The sequence below is a fragment of the Notamacropus eugenii genome, chromosome 3, assembly GCF_028372415.1.
Source record: "Notamacropus eugenii isolate mMacEug1 chromosome 3, mMacEug1.pri_v2, whole genome shotgun sequence".
NCBI classification, from domain to species: domain Eukaryota; kingdom Metazoa; phylum Chordata; class Mammalia; order Diprotodontia; family Macropodidae; genus Notamacropus; species Notamacropus eugenii.
In genome coordinates this window covers 162355074-162372781 of record NC_092874.1, presented here as the reverse complement: position 1 = coordinate 162372781, position 17708 = coordinate 162355074, and the positions used below count along the sequence as shown (strand labels likewise).

Genomic DNA, 17708 nt, shown 5'->3' with positions numbered 1-17708 from the left:
AAAAACAGATATTTTGTTTGTTTTGAAGAATGGGATAGGGGAGACCTGAGTTGGTTTGTAGACCCTAGAGAAAGAGCCAATCATCAAAAGGAGACTGAGGAATTTTTAAACTATATCCAGTTCTCCCCCAACCTATATCACTATTTCATCTCAATGTGTTTTGCTGAATGAATGATCTTCCATATCCTACAATATTGAATACCTTCCTCTACTGGATATTCTAATGTCTTTCTTTTGGGGTGGTTGTTTTTTGTTTGTTTTTGCTTTGTAACACTGCTCTCTTTTGCTTCTCTGCTACCTGTTTGATTGTACCTTCTCAGGCTCTTTGTTTCTTTGTTTTATATTCATCTATAGCAGGCCTGCACAGCTTGCAACCCATGGGCTGCTTTATGGCCCACGGGCTGCTTGCTGCATGCCAAAGGATTTCAGGCAGCCCTCAAAAATGTAGAGGAAAACATCCTGTACATATTTCGTGGGCTGCCCAAAATCTTTTAGCATGCCTGTGGGCTGTAAGTGGCCCACGGACCACAGGTTGTGCAAGCCTGATCTATAACATGCTTAACACTGTGTCCTCCATCACCACAACAACCACCACTGCGCTGACCTGGGAACTCTTATCTTGGAAACTTTCTTAGTTATCTCATGAGGTTTCCATGGACTCAGTTATTGTCTGTTAAAATGATTCCTAGGTCTTTCAATACAATGTTAGTCTCTTTCCTGAACTCCAGTCCAATAACACTGTCTATTATCATTTCCAACTGTATGTTCGATAGATATCTGAAACTCAATATGTCTGAGCTTCAACAGAATCCATTATCTCTCCATCCTTAAACAGATCCCTCTTCATATAAACACTATTTATATTTATCTGTACATTATCTCTTCCATTAGAATATAAGCTTCTTGAAGACATAGACTGCTTTTTCTTTTCTTTGTATGCCCAGCACATAGCATAGTACCTAATACATGGTAATGGATTATCAAATGCTTATTGATACATTAGAGAGAGTGAGAAAACTTTTAGAGAAGATGGAAAAGGATGATACTGGGAATATTACCTCCAAGGAGTCAACTTTGACCTGAGGAAGAAAACCTCTTCCCCAAAGGCAGAAACAAAAGAGAATGGGCCATTGATATATATGATGACGTATCAAATTGTAAAAAAAATAGGAGTTAACAATGACTGTCCTTCATTTCCTCAGTAAAGTAGGAGAGAAAGTGAGAAAGGAGTGGCATAATTGAAAACTGAGGAGACTCTTTGGAATAAGACTGGCAAAAATATGAAGCCATTATTCAGGTAAAAGTAGAAGGATGTTGGTTCATTAATGAGAGGCTATGCGATATTGCATGGCATAAACATGTGCTAAGCCCAGACTATAGCTGTGTAACTTCTATTTATGTTCAGAGGGAACTGAATAGGATCAAAGAAAATAAGTGCTAGTTATAATTCAGGCTGTGGTTTGGAAAGGTATGGTTAGCCCTATGAGGAAGTGACATGTGATTTGATGGTGAAAGACAGCATAAAGTTGACCAGAAGGCCAGTATGAGAAACTCCATCAAGTATTTTGGTGAAATCTAAGGAAAATGTGTTATATTCTACAAGGACAATGAATTATTCTTGATAAAACTACATTGGCTTTTATGATCCATTCCTCTCTGTAGTCATTCACTAAACTTTCCTAGGATAACTTTCTCTAGAATATTTGCAGATATCAAAGTTAAATTTGTTATTTTAGAATTTGAAGAATCTATACTCTTCACTTTTTTGAAAATCAGTATTATTATGATTCCTGTCAAAGAATTACTTAAGCCTTTCAGTACATTCATGTTATTATCAATTTGATGTCCATTGAAACAGATGAAAACCAATTTATTGTTTCTCATTTTGTATGACTCTTGACAATATCTTCCTGTAAGTCCTCCACAAGGAGATGGGACTGATATATTGAGAGCTTTCCTCTACAAAAAGCCAAGAGTTCTTCACAACATGGCTATGATTTAAAAAAAAATATTTTGATAGCTACATTTCAATATAATGGATTGCCTTTATAATCCTATATATTATAGTTTCTGCTTTTAAAAGCATCCTGAGAAAGGGTCCTTAAGTTTCACCAGACTGCCAGAGGGTTCTATGACACTAAAAAAGGTAAAAGAACTCTGATCTCTTGGTGTCTTGAAAATGCTAGGATACGTATGGAGCAAGTGTGTTGTCCTGCAGATGTCCTTTGTTTTCAATAGATGATGCTCAACTCCTTTTCCAGTCATTCATGTCTTTCATGTTGCTTCTTGTGCTTCATGTTACTGGTGATTCACTGTCTCTTTTACCTACTAAGAATCTCCCATAGCCTTTTTGATCACCTAAAATGTTAATTCTCCACAATTTTGGCTCCCTATAATTTGCAACCATATAGATCACGAAAAGAATATTGGTGTTTAAAAAGTTGGGTTTTGTTTCATGGAGAAATCTTTCAGGACAGCATCATCCTTTCTAATTATCCTCTGTTATCTATTCTTGCCTCCATCTTCTTTGCATGTCTTTTAAAATTCTAAATTTGTTAGTATATTCCTTGTGCATTAATTTAGAAACTAACCCTTTTATTCTTTTTTGGTATATTTTTTCTTTGACTTTGCAGAATTTTAGCATTGAGAGATTTGCCTTATCTCTTAGTACATTTTTAGTCCATGGAATCCTCTCTATTTTTTTCTGAACCATGTGAACCAAGAATGAGACTTTCTGAATATAGTTGGGTGGTCCTAGAGCTCTACTAGCATTGCCTCCAAAAGTCAGGATCATTTCCTAATCACAATGATGCAATATAGCAGGACCTTTGGGGATGATCTCATTATATCAGTGAAATGAATAGTAAATTGAGAAAGGAAAAGAATGAAGGTGATAACTTGAATGCTGATCCTTTTTTTTCCTAAATCTAAGACGACCTCACCGTTACTAAGATGATGAAGATCATCAACTTCCTGTCACCACACTTCAAAACTTTTGCATCTCCTCAGTCATTCTTTTCTCCTTCTTTCTTGTCTCAGAAGTGTCTCTAATCTTTTCAATAAAGTCTAATGCCTCCTTTAGATCCTCTGATCCTATCCTCACCAAGATTACTCCATCAATTATTCTCTCCTTAATGTACATCTTCAGTCAGAAATCTTGAACTAAAAGGAGTGGAACAACCACTTAAGAGAGATCTTTGAACTATTGTCTTGTAATTTTATCTTCAAACTTTTGGAAAAATTAGTCTACATCGGAGTTCATTTCACTCCCATTCACCTGCTCTTCAGTTTAGCATTCTAATAACTTGTTTAGAAAGCACTTAAAATTTTACAAAACATTTTCCTCATAATAGTTCTACAAGGAAGATAGGATATTTATTATTATCCCCAGTATTACAGATGAAAAATCAAGGCTGAGAGGCTTCTCCAAGGTTGAGAAGCGACAGTAATAAATATAATTTTGAGCCTGACTTTTGCTCCCATTCCGATGGTGTTTCCACTATACTACAATGACTTTATATGAACTGTTCTTTCACAGATTACTCCCTTATCAAAAAATTCAGTGGCATTTTCTACCCTGATTTCATTTCAAAATCTAATTCTCCTCAGTAGCGGCTCTTCTCTTAGTTTCTGTGGCACTAAACACTCTGTATTCTCCTCTTTGATGATTCTGTTTTTGTATCCTTAATTAACTCTTCTTTCCAAGGCCTTTGAGTATGCCTCAAGATTCTAGATGGTTCAGAGGGTAGAAGATTGGTCCTGGAGTCAAGAAGACCTGAGTTAAAACATGACCTCAGACATCTACTGGCTGTGTGACCATAGTCATTTAATTTCTTTTTGCCTATTTTCCTTAGTTGTAAAATGAGGATAATAATAGTATTTATCTCCCAGGGTTGTTGTGAGGATCAAATTAGATAATAATTGTAAAGAACTTGGCTCATAGTAAACTCTAAGTATTAGTTATTATTCATTTAGATTATGTCAAGTAAAGCACTTCACTGAGAAACATCAGAGGATCTTGGAATATTCTGGGCTCGTGTATTCCATTCATTTTTCAGATGACAGAACTAGCAAAGATAGGCCAAGTGACCTACCCAAAGTCATATCCTTGTGGGAGATTCTTGGCATATATGTACATATATATAAAGGCTGTAAGTCTGCCAAAAGTAGAAAGATATTTTTTACTTATTTTTACCCTATCCGGCTGATTGTACTCAAGTAGTTTGAAGGAAAGAGGAGAATATGATTAGGTAACATTTCAAGAACCCAAAATCATTTAATCAGATCAAGGAGAATGAAATGCAAAATAAACAAAGTAGGAAACCATTAGAGTAAATGCAAGAAATGTCATTTTAGTTTCTGTAATACCTACAGATTTGAAAACGACACCAGGGTAAGTGGTTTATTTTATTTTTCCTTTAAATGTAGACGTTATCAAGTCATTTTCTAATTTTTAAAAATATAACTTCATTGTCATGTTATAAGCATTTAAAAGAGTCTCCATTGTGAAGAAAGCTATGTAGTCCATCATATAACTAATGAAAATACTTCTGAAAGTGTGTTAGGCATAGAACATTTGATACACTTGCTGGGTTGGCAAATTGTCCAGCCACTGTAAGATAGCTAACGTGCTATATCCTGCATCTTGTTAAATGTAACTTAATCTTCTCTATTTCAGTAGAAGGATCTCTATTTTCATCTACATACTAACAGTCCTAAGCAGCCTGAAGCTCATGTTTGTTTAAAGCTAAAACATCATTATTTCTACACAATAATCAATGACAGATTTGAACTTCTACCTTTGCAAAGATGGATTGTAGTTAGTGTGGCAGTTAAGTGCATTTTCCCTCCTTTTTACTAAATTCCTGAAGTATTGCATAGGGAACATTATTCTTGGGCCCTTTTTCCTTAAATACAACAATAAAACAGACTGAGTTTTTCAAACTGCTCATATACTCTAAAATACACAGAGACACGATTCTTTCTCTTAACTAATTTATTTCTTGTATATAATAATTTGTAGCCAATAAATCTAGTATGGTTGACTATGGTATGTCACTTTGGAGAAAACAGAAATCTGTAACTCTAGTCAAAGTACGGTTATGGTATTTTTATAATTAGCTTTGTAATATGATAATGCTACAGATAATTATCGTGCAATATTCAACATGAACAAAAAAATTTAGAAAATGAGCATATTTTATGAACCAATATGTGCCATGTGGCCCTCATGTTATGGCCAAAGAATTGCCATGGGAAAGTTAGGAGAAGAATATAATTTGTTATCATTTTTATTGCCATTGGTATTTAATGATGATAATAAAGAAAAAGGCAAATGCTCCTGGTGAAACCATTAGAGTTAAACATTCCTCCAGGAGGAAAATTAACTTCTTTACCAGCCAATCAGGATTCCCTAGTGGTCTGAAAACAGCATGTTGCAAAACTTGCTGCATTGTAAGAATACCACAGAATACTATTGACCAGTGAGAAGTAATGACTTAAAATATAAAGAGTAGCAAGAGATATTCCCACAATAATTGTACAGGTGTTCCACCTGCTGACCTACAAGCCTATGCCTGCTATGCTTAAGCATGACACTTCCCTGGGAAAATAATTTGCCCAGAAACATAAATATTCACTAACCCATGCAGTTTGGAAATCAGCTTATTAAAACCTATTCCTATGTCTAGGATGTATTCCTGGTAACGGGTCCCCTAATAATTTAAAGTTCTGTTTGCCAAAAGAGATCGGAATCTTTCCACACTCTGTGAACTGTGAAAGGTGGAGAATCTCAAATTCACATCTGGCTAAATGAGTCACCAGGAACTTTCTGAGTGGTGAAATGCCACTCTCCTTAGATTTGCAGCTGCCTGCTTATAGTTACCTGATTAGGCAAGGCAATCTTACGCTTCATCTAAATATCTTTTCTACTGACCCCATTCATGCTCATTTAAATAATAATTTAGACTAGATTTATTCTTCTTCTTTGTCAGGTATGTACTTAAAACAAAAGCTTTGCATCTTAAATACCTCACTTTAACTTTTAAAACACTTCCTCCTCAAATATTGCACTGTAAAGACCTCTTTCTTGAGAGTTATAAAGCAAAGCATTCTTTTAAAACAAGTATATGGAAAGAAAATATACCCTTATTCTCTCTCTCCCTTATATATATGCTTACTTTTTGTGTCAGATATTCAGATAGTCATTAGAATGAATGAAGAATTTTTGTTTTGATCAACAGCACCCATAGTAATTCATATTAAGCTTCAACTTCTATCTTATATGCTTTAGGATGTAGACAGCAGACGTTAGGAAATTGGCAGAAGGAAGCCTTCAATCCTAACAAAATACCACTCCCATCATCTTTAATTTGAATCCAAAGAACAGTGATATCTTCCATGCATTGACCAAGAGGCAAGAATATTACTTCTGGTTTACTTTTTTGATGAATAAACTGATAAGATTTCACCCTCATCCTCAGAAGTTTCTTACTTTTGTGGTCTGGTTTATATAATTTATTTGACAGTTTAAAGTGAACCTATGATAGCTTTTTTTAAAACTGTTTTTGGCTACATTTCAGAGCATACTTAAGCAGATGGATCAGTAGCATATATGTATGTAATTATACCTGAAAAGAAATACTTTCCACCAAAAAAATACTTATAGAAGTTTTGAAACTTATGGAATACTCTATTTTTGAAAATTTTACTTGGAGATTCCCCCAACACCCCATCACTCTTGTTATATCTCTTCTTACAGTGGTTGAAAAAATTGTATAAGTTTTCACCAATAGTTTCCTGGATTAGCAGAACATCCCAGATAACAGTAATGCTTTTCATTTTCATAGTATTATAAAGTTTAAAATGTTCTTGGTTAAAAATTCTAAGTCATAGTGTATATATTAATATGCTCATTTTACAAATGAGGAAATTGATTCTCAGGTTATTTGACCCGGGCCACAAGGCTAATAAGTTAGTAACTATCAGCAGTTCTGGAACTGGAATTCTCTAACTCAAAATCCATTGGTCTTTTCATGACACTGAACTGAATCTTTGATAGAGGCCCATGAAAAGTCACAAAAATATTAATATACAAGTGCTTGCTTTAGAATAATCTGATAGTCATTATTTTAAATAAATGTTATGTATAATGCTATGGACAGCTGTCCTCACTTAAGGTATTCCTCAATAATCTACCCTTTAATAGTTGGAAAGAGCCATATTTGAGATAGGTAAAGAAACACATAGAAGATATGACTAAAATGAAAGGAAATGTATGTATAATAAATGAATATTTATACATAATAAATATGTATAAAATATTTAGATAGGTATAAGCTTTAAAAAAAAAAGATTAACTAAACCCAAAATAAATGTGACAAGACTTTGTAAGAGGTTATATGATTACAGTTCAGGAAAAATAAAATTATTTTGATATAGATTACCTGGATAACATGATAATAGTATGGAGAAAGGACAAAATCAAAAGCTGAAGTCTCAGGAAAGAAGATGAAGGATGAGTTTCAATACTGGTTATTAATAAAAGGAGTTTAAACTGTAAATGTTGAAACTAGATTTAAATTTGTAATAATTGTATTTTGGTTATATTTTGAAGCCAAAAAGTATATTGTTGTCTCCTTATACCATAATTATAATAATAGTTAATATTTATTTATATATATAATTTTAAGGTTTACAAAGCATTTTGTATAGATATATATATATACATAAACATATCTATGTTTGTATCTGTGTGTGTGTATGTGTGTATAATTCTATCCTCACAAAAGTCCAGTGAAGTAGTTGCTATTTTCCTCAGTTTACAGATGAGAAAACTCAGGCTAACAGTGTTAAGTGACTTGACCAGAGTCATACAAGTAGTCTGAGGCAAGATTCAAATTCAGGTCTTCTTGACTACCCACCATATCCTCTAGTTACTAGATGTCTATACTATTCCTTATTGTGGACCTTTATGACTAAGGAGACTAATATAGAACTAAGAGCTGTTGATAAGCTGATTAGCTATCAAGATCATCCTTTAGCTGATGGCCAAAATTGACACTTCAGGAATTGTTTGGATTTTCAGTATCTTTTTATTTCACATCATATTTTTTTTAGTATCTTGGACAGTAAAAAAATCATCAAAATGTTATATCTCTTGCACCTGGATTAGACTCAGTATCATGCATGTTGTGGCAACCTATGGAAACAGATGCAGATATTTGTTGACAGTGAAATGAATGGAAAGTTTGCTTTGCTCTGATTTTTTTTTCTGCTTTACTTAAACTTCTGCACATTGATTCTTTTAATTCCTTGGAGAATCAAAATAAACTCCTTTGCTTAATTAATTATGTAGGAGCAAGCTGATGTATGGATGTATGAGAAGAAAAAAGGAGAGAGGGAGGGAGTGAGGGAGAGAGAGAGAGAGGGGAAGACACAGACGAATTGTGGAAAATGTCAAAGCTCACAAGTATATGCCTTCAACATATATATTTCACTTATGCTTCTGAATAGCAAGTCAATGTGGATTTTTTCCCCCTATGAATAAAATAGGAATTGGGAGAGTAAGACTTTATGTAACAGATTGGAAACTCTAACCTGTTCTGTGAAGGCACAGTTGTAGTAAATGTGATTATTGAACTACAAAAGGGGGGATTAAAAAGGGGGATAAAACTATGTATTAGATATGTTTTCTGTCTTCTGATGGCTTTCTATCACCAAATCCATTCATGAATCCTAAAAAAATAACAGGCAAGGTAATAATTATGTTACATTTTACTGAGGAGTAGTGACTTAGACAAGTCTCATGGTGCAGATCATTTTGGAATTGGGTCTGTAATTTAGGAGGATTTAGAGTGAAGGGAAAAAAGTGTTGTTTTTTTGTGTGTGTCATTATATAATAGGCATGGGGGGAATAAATTTAAATGCTCAGAAATCCTAAACAAAGTAAGTATTTTTTAAGTGAACAGAAGGGAAAAAACCAAAACTTTTCTATATGTTCTTAATTTACTTCTAATGTTAAAATACAGTTAACTTTTAAGAAGTGAGCTTTTCAAATGTTTCTATAAGGTGACAGCTGCTCTTAGAGCCATTACTGTGAATTGCAGCTTTGCATGTAACACCCCAGGCTCCACCCTCCCCTTTTTGGTTTTTTGTTTTGTTTTTTTTTTTTAACAAGGAAGGGAAGTATATAGTATATTAGGTCACATGTTGTTTAGAACCTAAGAAATATCTTGGAATAAGATATTACTTTTCCAGTTACAATAATTTATCAGAAGAAAATCTTCTTCATAGCAAGGCAAACTATATCATAGACTTTTCAGTCTTCTAAACAGAATGCTTTTCCATCATAATAAAGCCTTTTAAAGTGGTTTATTCTAGGTTTTAGCATGCTCTTTCCTCTCATTAACAATATAATGCAAGGATTTTCAGGGTTTTTTTTAAAAAAGCATTAAAAGGACTTTGAAAAATATTGAGATTATGGTAAACTTATATTTGAGGTGAAGCATTCCTTTCAACCGGTAATAGTAAAACTCTTTGTACCACATTTATGAACTGCTCTGAAACAATTCTTAAAACTGTTGTCTGTTTTCTCTTTTATTTCTTTTTTTTTAATTTGATAAGAAAGTAGGTGATGTTCAGTTACTGAAGACACAAGACCAATAACTTAATAACTTAAAACACTCAACAACCAACCTGCTTTCTTCATTTGTATTCCACAGAGGCCTCATTTTTTCCTCCTCACTGCCTAGTCTGTACTGATCAGTATTAACAATGGGATTTTTGTCTCACTTGAACAAGGTCTTGTTCCATTTTATTTGAGGTGCAGATAATCTCATAAAAGTAGCAGGTATTTTCTAGGTAATATTTTGGAGTCTAATTATTTAGATGATAAAACCCCAAACTTCCGGAGACTTTATTTTCTTGGCACTCAGTTCCCCAAAGTATCTATAATAATGACAAGGACTTTAAATAGAGGGGAAGAGAAGGGAAAGGTCCATCTGCAAAACATTTTGAAATGTTGAAAAACGTGATGGAATTAGGAAGCCGATAGACAAGAGGGTGAGTGTGGCAGAAGATAATTTCTTTTTCTAGAACTGGATGTTAGCCAGTGCAATTTGGAAACCAACCATCGCTTTTACTGTCTTGTATCTTTCCTTTCTCTGTCCCTCCCCACCCCAACCTGACCCCCACTCTCTCACTCCACTCCAACATTAGGAATTACTCAAGGTTGAGAAAGCTAGGATCTAACATAGGATTTCAGCACTTTCCTCTAAGAATTTTTTTTTTTGTCCATTGGAAATGCTGATACATTTATTTGTTTAACCCATCCTTAAGTTTATACAGCCAAGAATTTGTGACTAATTGGCCCAGTTCTGCTTTAACTTTGCCTTGAGTTAAACATTTCTTGCTCCTCTTTCTTGAGAACACAAGGGGTCTTTCTTCCCCTGAGTCCCTGTTTACCTTAAAGTATTTTGAACAATGATGTCACAGGAGAAAACAGGAAAATAGCATAAGGAGAGCCTTTCTCAAACTGTTACAAGTTCAGTCCAAAGGAGGGACATGCATGTTTTACTGAAATCTCTATTCATCAGAGAGAGGGGGAGAGAGTTAATGCTTCCTCAGAGATTGAATTCCCTTTGTATCTCGCCAACTCCTCCTCCCAACACACACGCTTTCACATATTGCTGGCACTAAAAGCATTCACAGGGGTCAAATTATTATAAATTCAACCCTGTTTCTTAACTATTGCAATTTACCTGCTATCCTACGGCTTTACACTATCTTGGTAATTCTCAAATAACTGTCATTTGGGGCCTGAAACAATGAAGTACCAATAATTTAATGGGTTTTTTCCACTTACCTAATCTTTTTAGATTTTCCAAAGGATGTTTGTACCCAGACTTTTTTCCCTAGAACTTCTTTCTAAAAAGGTTTTGTTGTAAGAGATGACTGGCATCGAGTACAGAAGGAAACACAGTCAATGTGAAAACAAGAAGTATTAATATACATTTTTAAAAACTTAAATTTCCAATTCTCTGTCTCAGAAAAATGTCGCACTAAAAATTCTTTTTTTCTTATGTCAGATTTGGGGCAAATATTCGACAGAGACATTTTCTATAACTTTCTTGATCTGCTGCCTGTCTCCTATACTAATAAAGCATTTGAGTCGAGAGGGAAAAAAATACAAGGAAACAAAAATGGTAATAGCAGATGTTGCAGGGTGACTGTGTATGATTATCACATGACTCAAAAGAAACACACCTTGGGAAGATTACTGAATTTTTGTTTGTTTGTTATTAGGGTTGTATTTTTTTTATAGGCTAGTTCCTTGGAAGAACTAGTTAACCAGCTTAGAAACTCCTAACATGCGATGTTTCTCTTAGAGATCAAGTCTGAAAACAAACAAAAAAAAAGATCAAGTCTGCTTCTAAGGATGGCATGCCCTCTAGGTAGTGACTATGTCTATTAACTAAAACAACAAGCAAATAACTGAAGGGAGGTACAAACATGTTTAAAAGAGTATCTTGATTTCAGTGTTTTTGCAAATTGCATCTCTTGAATAACACTGATGTTTCCTAACTTCTTAGGTTCTATTTGTGACAATTTTGAAAAATAAATATTTTCACCTGACAATGACAGAACTTTGAGCCTTTTGTATTAAAGGGGAGGTTACCAAACAGTAGTTGGCTTACTAAAGTTTCTTTAAAATTTGCCATTTGCCTTTTTCAATTTAGTGTATTTAAAAAATTGAGCATGATAAACATATATTGCAAAACTAAGCATTGAAGCTAATACAAAAATTGTAAAGTTTCTTTTCATCAATAGGAGTTTTTCATGAGCAGGCAAAATTCATCAGTGAAATGATAAAAATCATTTCATGAGTAGCAGTGTGGAGTTCTATGTAATTGACCTTGGTATTGGACCTATTTGGGTTCCATTCCTTTCTTTGACATATAGTAGTTCTATGATGCTGGACAGGTCACTTATCGTCCCATCTTCCATTTTCCCATTTCTAAAGTTAGGATAATAATAAAAATGGTTTTAGACAGGTGGCAAAGAACTCTGTGGATGGAACCCTGGACTTTCAATTCAAGTCCATAAACACATATTAAGTCCCTACCATGGTGCCAGGCACTATACTAAGTGCTGTAGATACAAATAAGGAAAAGACAGTCTCTGCCCTGAAGGAGCTTGCAATCTAATGGGAGAAAACCACATACAAAAGGAAACTCCAAAGTGGAGGTGGATTCTCAGTGCAGGGTGGGCAGTCTTGTTTAGTGGAGTTCAAACCAAGCAGAGCTGCAGAAAGTGAAGAGTGACTTGGAAAGTCCAGGTCCTGCCTCCTCTGAAAGAGAGCTTTGAGTGAAGTGCAGCCCTTCTCTCACAGGAGAGAGGAGGTTGCAAGAGCTGGCAGCATTAAGCATACAAGACCGAGTGAAAAAGCATGATGAGATTTTAAGTGATCAGTTTATCCACGAAGTCTAGAGTTCAAATCTCGTCATTAAACCCTTCAGTCTCTGTTTCCTCGTCTGTACTAACACAAAGTAATAATAGCAATTATTCACAGGTTATTGTGAGGATCAAATGAGATAATATATGTAAAGCACTTTGAAAATCTTAAAGTTTTATATAAATACTAGCTATCATCATCGTCATCATCACTTAGACTGACAATGCCTCTAGGCAACTCTCTTAGATCATAAATTAAGAGTTGTAGATTTTTATTAGAATATTAGAAGAGAGTTTCCCAGGATAAGCATTCCACCTCCACCCAAAAAAAGGAAGAAAAGAAAAACCATCGATTTTACATCAAAAATGATTTGTTAGAACACAGAGTAATTCTATTCAAGGATTCTTTTTCAGTTTTAGCCTCTCTGTACTGCACAGAACATCATACCTCTTACTCTAACAACCTGGGGCATCATTAATATGAGCAATTCTTTCCCAGACACACATCATGACTTTTCTGTGATTTAGTTGACAGTCTTGGAGAATTGCTATGGCCTGCAAAATTCATCACCATGAGGCCAACCTAATGACAAGCTTCTCTGAACCTAGCTATACTAGTCCTTGGAGGACAGATGTATAATCTTCCACACAGCCTATATTCAAGACCTTTCCATTTTATAGGATCTTCTAGGTTTCTATATGTCAATGGAAATTGAAAAAGTTCGTTCTCTAGAAAATAAAAGTTGTTGTGCAGTGAACTATTTTTTTTCAGAACCAGTTTCTTCAAAGTGGGGAAATGATTTTATTCCATCTTAATCCATATAGAAAAAAACTGAATATCAATACAGCTAATGCAGAGAAGTCACCATTATCTTCATCATATTTGACACCCAATTGAATTTGATACTCTGCTATGAACTATCCATATATGAAAGCTTGAAAACATATAAAACTTGAGGTTAAAGGAAAAGATAACAGAACCGAAAAAAGCAATGATATAGTTAGAAAGATTACTGGTAGATGGGAGGCAGAAAATAGAGAAAGGTTCAGAAAATGACTTTCAAGAGAAAAAAAATACTGTGGAGGTCATGTCTGTGTAGCGCAGTGCTGGGGCAGTTAGGTGGTGCAGTGGATAGAACACTAGTACAGAACTCAGGAGGACCTGAGTTCAAATCTCATCTCAGACGCTTAACACTCACTAGTTGTGTGACCTTGGGCAAGTCACTTAACCCCAATTGCCTCATCCTGGGTCATCTCCAGTCATCCTGACGAATATCTGTTCACTGGATTCACGTTGGCTCTGGAGGAGAATTGAGGTTGGTGACCTCCACAGCCCTCCCTCACTCAAAACAAGTCACGTGAAAGTCATGTCATTAGTTCTCTGATGGCATGGTCTTCTTCGGCAATGAAGGACGGACACATAGGGCAATGCCAACCTTTTAAAAATAAGTAATTACACAAATTATTCTTACCTCTGTCTCCTACTGGCCACATGATTCCAGAGCAAATTACTTTTCAGTGTTCTAGGCAACTCTTTAAAAATAAAAATTGCAGAAACAAGACAGTCTTGCATTGGTAGAGAAGGTTCCCTCATTCAGGTATTCCCTCTATCAATGAAATTACAGGTTCCCTTCATATTCTTAATAATGTATTGTATAGGTATATGTATGTATACTCAGACACATGTATTACATACGATATTTGTGTGTGTTGTTGACAGGACAATTGTTGGCTTGGGAGATCTAGTCATTTTAGAAATCAGTAGAAATTGTAATTTAAAACCTAAAAAAAGTTTATAATTAACCCATTTAATTCTGATCCCAAAATGCATGTTTGTTCTGGCTCATTTTTAACATATTTTCCTGCTGTTTTCTCCTTACCCTACCTCAGGTTTCAGTTTTGAGAATCTGAAAAGCCAACTGTTTTCATTCATTCATGGGTCATCTACTGAGTACTGGGCACTATACTAGGCATCTAGGGGGGAGTACAAAAAATAATAAAACATTTTCTTTCAGAAATTTTACAGCACTTTGGCAGTTAACTAGTTTTGCTAGCTGAAAAACTATGGAAAAGAAAATATAAAGTTATTCATCTTTTTTTCCCCAAATATGCCATAAAAAAAAAAACTCAAGTTGGTTTAAAATGTGGAACATAAGAACAATTCCTACTGTAAATAAGCATAAGGCAGGACTTTCAAAAGTAATGTATACATTAGTTATACAAAATTCCAGACACAAACATTCATTTAGATTATTTGTGCTTAAAATAAAATAATTTTGCCCATATTCTCCAGTTCAAAATTCAGTTTGAAGACCTTCCTCTCTTACTAAATCATCTTTCACTTTTTATCACACTAAAGTTTTCAATAAACCTTTTTGTTTGGAGCACATAAAATATTTTGGGTTAGATTTTTGCATAAAAATGATTAAACTTAAAAGAACTATTAATTCATTCTACTTTGGGAAAAATAGAACTTTTCTCCTCTTATAAGTGCAGAATCATTACCTTCATTTCAACCAATGCAACTAAAAGAAAATACTACTGAGTTGGCTGTATTTTACTGGGAATCTTTAAAACCACTAATTACTTTTGATTTATAACGAGGGGGATGGAGGGTATTCTTTAGAGCAATTCTCTAAATAATCCAAGGTGACATGAATTCCTTTACTGGATAACTGTCTATAGGAAGTAATCCTAGGAAAACTGATAGTCTCTCTGGTCATTTTGTAGCTTTAATCCACTGCCTGGAACTTGAAAGTGTTCAGGATAGCAAGTGTGTAAATCACTAAAATCAAGGTTATTTTGGGATTATATCATCTTAACCACTACTGCCTTATCAATAGACTTACTATATCTGTCAGATGTAATAAGGTCAGCTTAATGAATTGATCTTGTAAAGAAAGAGAACACTTTCCTCACCACCTGGCTGTCCCACTCCCATCATACCCCCAAATTCTTGCCCTTTTCTCACTACCCTGAAGATTATTGAGTAATGAGAAAGTGTTGATGACTGAACCCTTAGATCTTCCGTTATAAAAAAACTAGAGTCTTTCATTGTAGCTACTTACAGTTTTAACTGAAACCCGGGAACAAACAATGACACAACAAAGACACTTTCCCTCCCTTTGTAAAGTGTGAACTTGCATTTAAATTCAGAAATAAAACAAAATACCTGTTAGTATATACTCTAAAAAAGAGATTGAAGAGAAGAAAAAGCAAAGCTACAGGATACTAGTATTTACTGTCTCAGAATACCTGTGAAGTATTTAACCTGAGGTATTTGGGGGTGGAGAGTAAATTAACCTGCTTGCACTGCATATACTGGTTTGGAAAACGATGGCATAGTACTTGAATACACACATATGCATGCCATAGAAAGTTTGGTAACCCTTTCTCAGGTCAAGAAATGGAGTTGGGGGTGGATAGAAAAGCGGGGGGGGAAATTCTTTTTATTGGTCCTTGACACTCAGCAGGGACTTACTGAACTTTGTGGTCTTCTATTTGCTCTTTGAGATAAGAAAAGAAAAAAAATGGTTTTAATTAATGAGATGCATAGTATTTAAAATGTTATCCAGAGCATTCCAGAAGCTGGAAAACTGTAGACATTTTTAAATTCAGAGAATCCTTCTGAGAATTCCCTGTTGTAATTTATAATTCCCAATGGACCTATACTTGTCTTGAACTGATTGTTGAAATAGGCTTTTCTTGGAATTTCTTCACTGAAATTGGGGAGGTGGGGGAGCTGTGAGTGGGAGGGGGTCATGGGATGTTCTCTAACAAGATTTGAAAACCTTCAATGGCAAACTCACATTGATGGAAAGGACTCAGGTTGTCTGTTGTTGTTTTCCTTCTCTTTTTACGGGTATCTAGATCCTAGCAGCCTTATACAATAAGCGTGGACTATTATTTAGGTAGGTAGCAGAACTCAGATTTTTTAAAATCAAAATTGCACCCAAAAATGGCTATTAAGAGCCTATGCCTTGAGAAGTAAATTTATAGCTACATGCCTTTCACAAGCACGCTAGAGGTTTATGTTCCCTCCTCTAATCTCTGGTAGATGTTTTTTGCATGTGTTGTGTGACAGCAGGGAAGGGGAGTGGGTTGAGCTCGCCTGTTCTCCCATTGTCAGCTAGTCTAGTGAGTGTTGGGAAAACCTGTCTGTGGGATCTTGTGTCATCTCTCTCCTGCATGTGTACAGGAAAAGTCGGTGTGCTGCTGCTCAGTTTCTCTCTCTCTCTCTCTCTCTCTCTCTCTCTCTCTCTCTCTCTCTCTCTCTCTCTCTCTCTCTCTCTCTCTCTCTCTCTTTTCTCTCTCTCTCTCTCTCTCTCTCTCTCTCTCTCTCTCTCTCTCTCTCTCGCTCTCTCGCTCTCTCGCTCTCTCGCTCTCTCGCTCTCGCTCTCTCTCGCTCTCTCTCTCTCTCTCGATCTCTCTCTCTCTCTCTCTCTCTCTCTCTCTCTCTCTCTCTCTCTCTCTCTCTCTCTCTCTCTCTCTCTCTCTCTCTCTCTCTCTCTCTTTCCTCTCTCACTCTCTCTCTCCTCTCAGTCTCTCTCTGTTTTCCTTTCATTCTGTTGCACAGAGCGAATGAAGCAGAGAGCAGGATTAGCTTCTGCCACCGGCTATCAGAGTAGCGTAGATAAAAGGGACTGCTCCTTAAGCACCACTGCAGCAGCCCTTGTTAATTTTTTTTTCCTTTCCACACAACAGTTGTGCCTCATTATCCAGTGCCTGCCTCATTTTTTTTTTTTGGAGGGTTTGAAGTTTCTCTGCTCCAGTGACTGTTACAGAAGAAGAGATGTTAGAATTGCCATGAGGTCTTGATTGTCTGCATTTATGAATGAAACTGACCCAAATCACCTGTTACCTCCAGTTTCCAGATTGTTTGAACTTCTGTGGCTGCACTCTACAGGATAGAACACTAAAGCCGCGAAGGACCTACACTGTCTTCAGCATGGGTTGGCTCCGGAGATTGCCTATCTTTTCTGGGGAGTATTACTGGCTGCAAGAGCAAACTATCAAAATGTGAAGAATAATGTGCCAAGACTGAAATTATCCTATAAAGGTAGATCATTTTCTTTTCTTCTCCTTATTTGGTTTGTTCAGATTCCATATTGCCTTTTTAAAAAAAATATTTATTTTGTTGACATGTGAGAGCTTGTGTTAATATATGTATATCGAGAGTAGGAGATAAAGGAAATGATTGAAACACTTTTTTTTTTAAAAGCGTGCCTCATGCTCAGGGTCTGACAATTTAAATG

The 17708-nt window shown here is 35.4% G+C and overlaps 1 protein-coding gene across 1 annotated transcript in view; it reads left to right on the top strand.

The window, feature by feature from the left end:
- Positions 1 to 17708, top strand: part of SEMA3A (semaphorin 3A) — a 524728-nt gene that overhangs the window by 211074 nt on the left and 295946 nt on the right. Inside the window, 2 exon segments of the mRNA XM_072653227.1 lie at positions 17321 to 17414; positions 17417 to 17512. Of these exon segments, the coding sequence (XP_072509328.1) occupies positions 17402 to 17414; positions 17417 to 17512 (109 nt within the window). The 5' untranslated portion in view covers positions 17321 to 17401.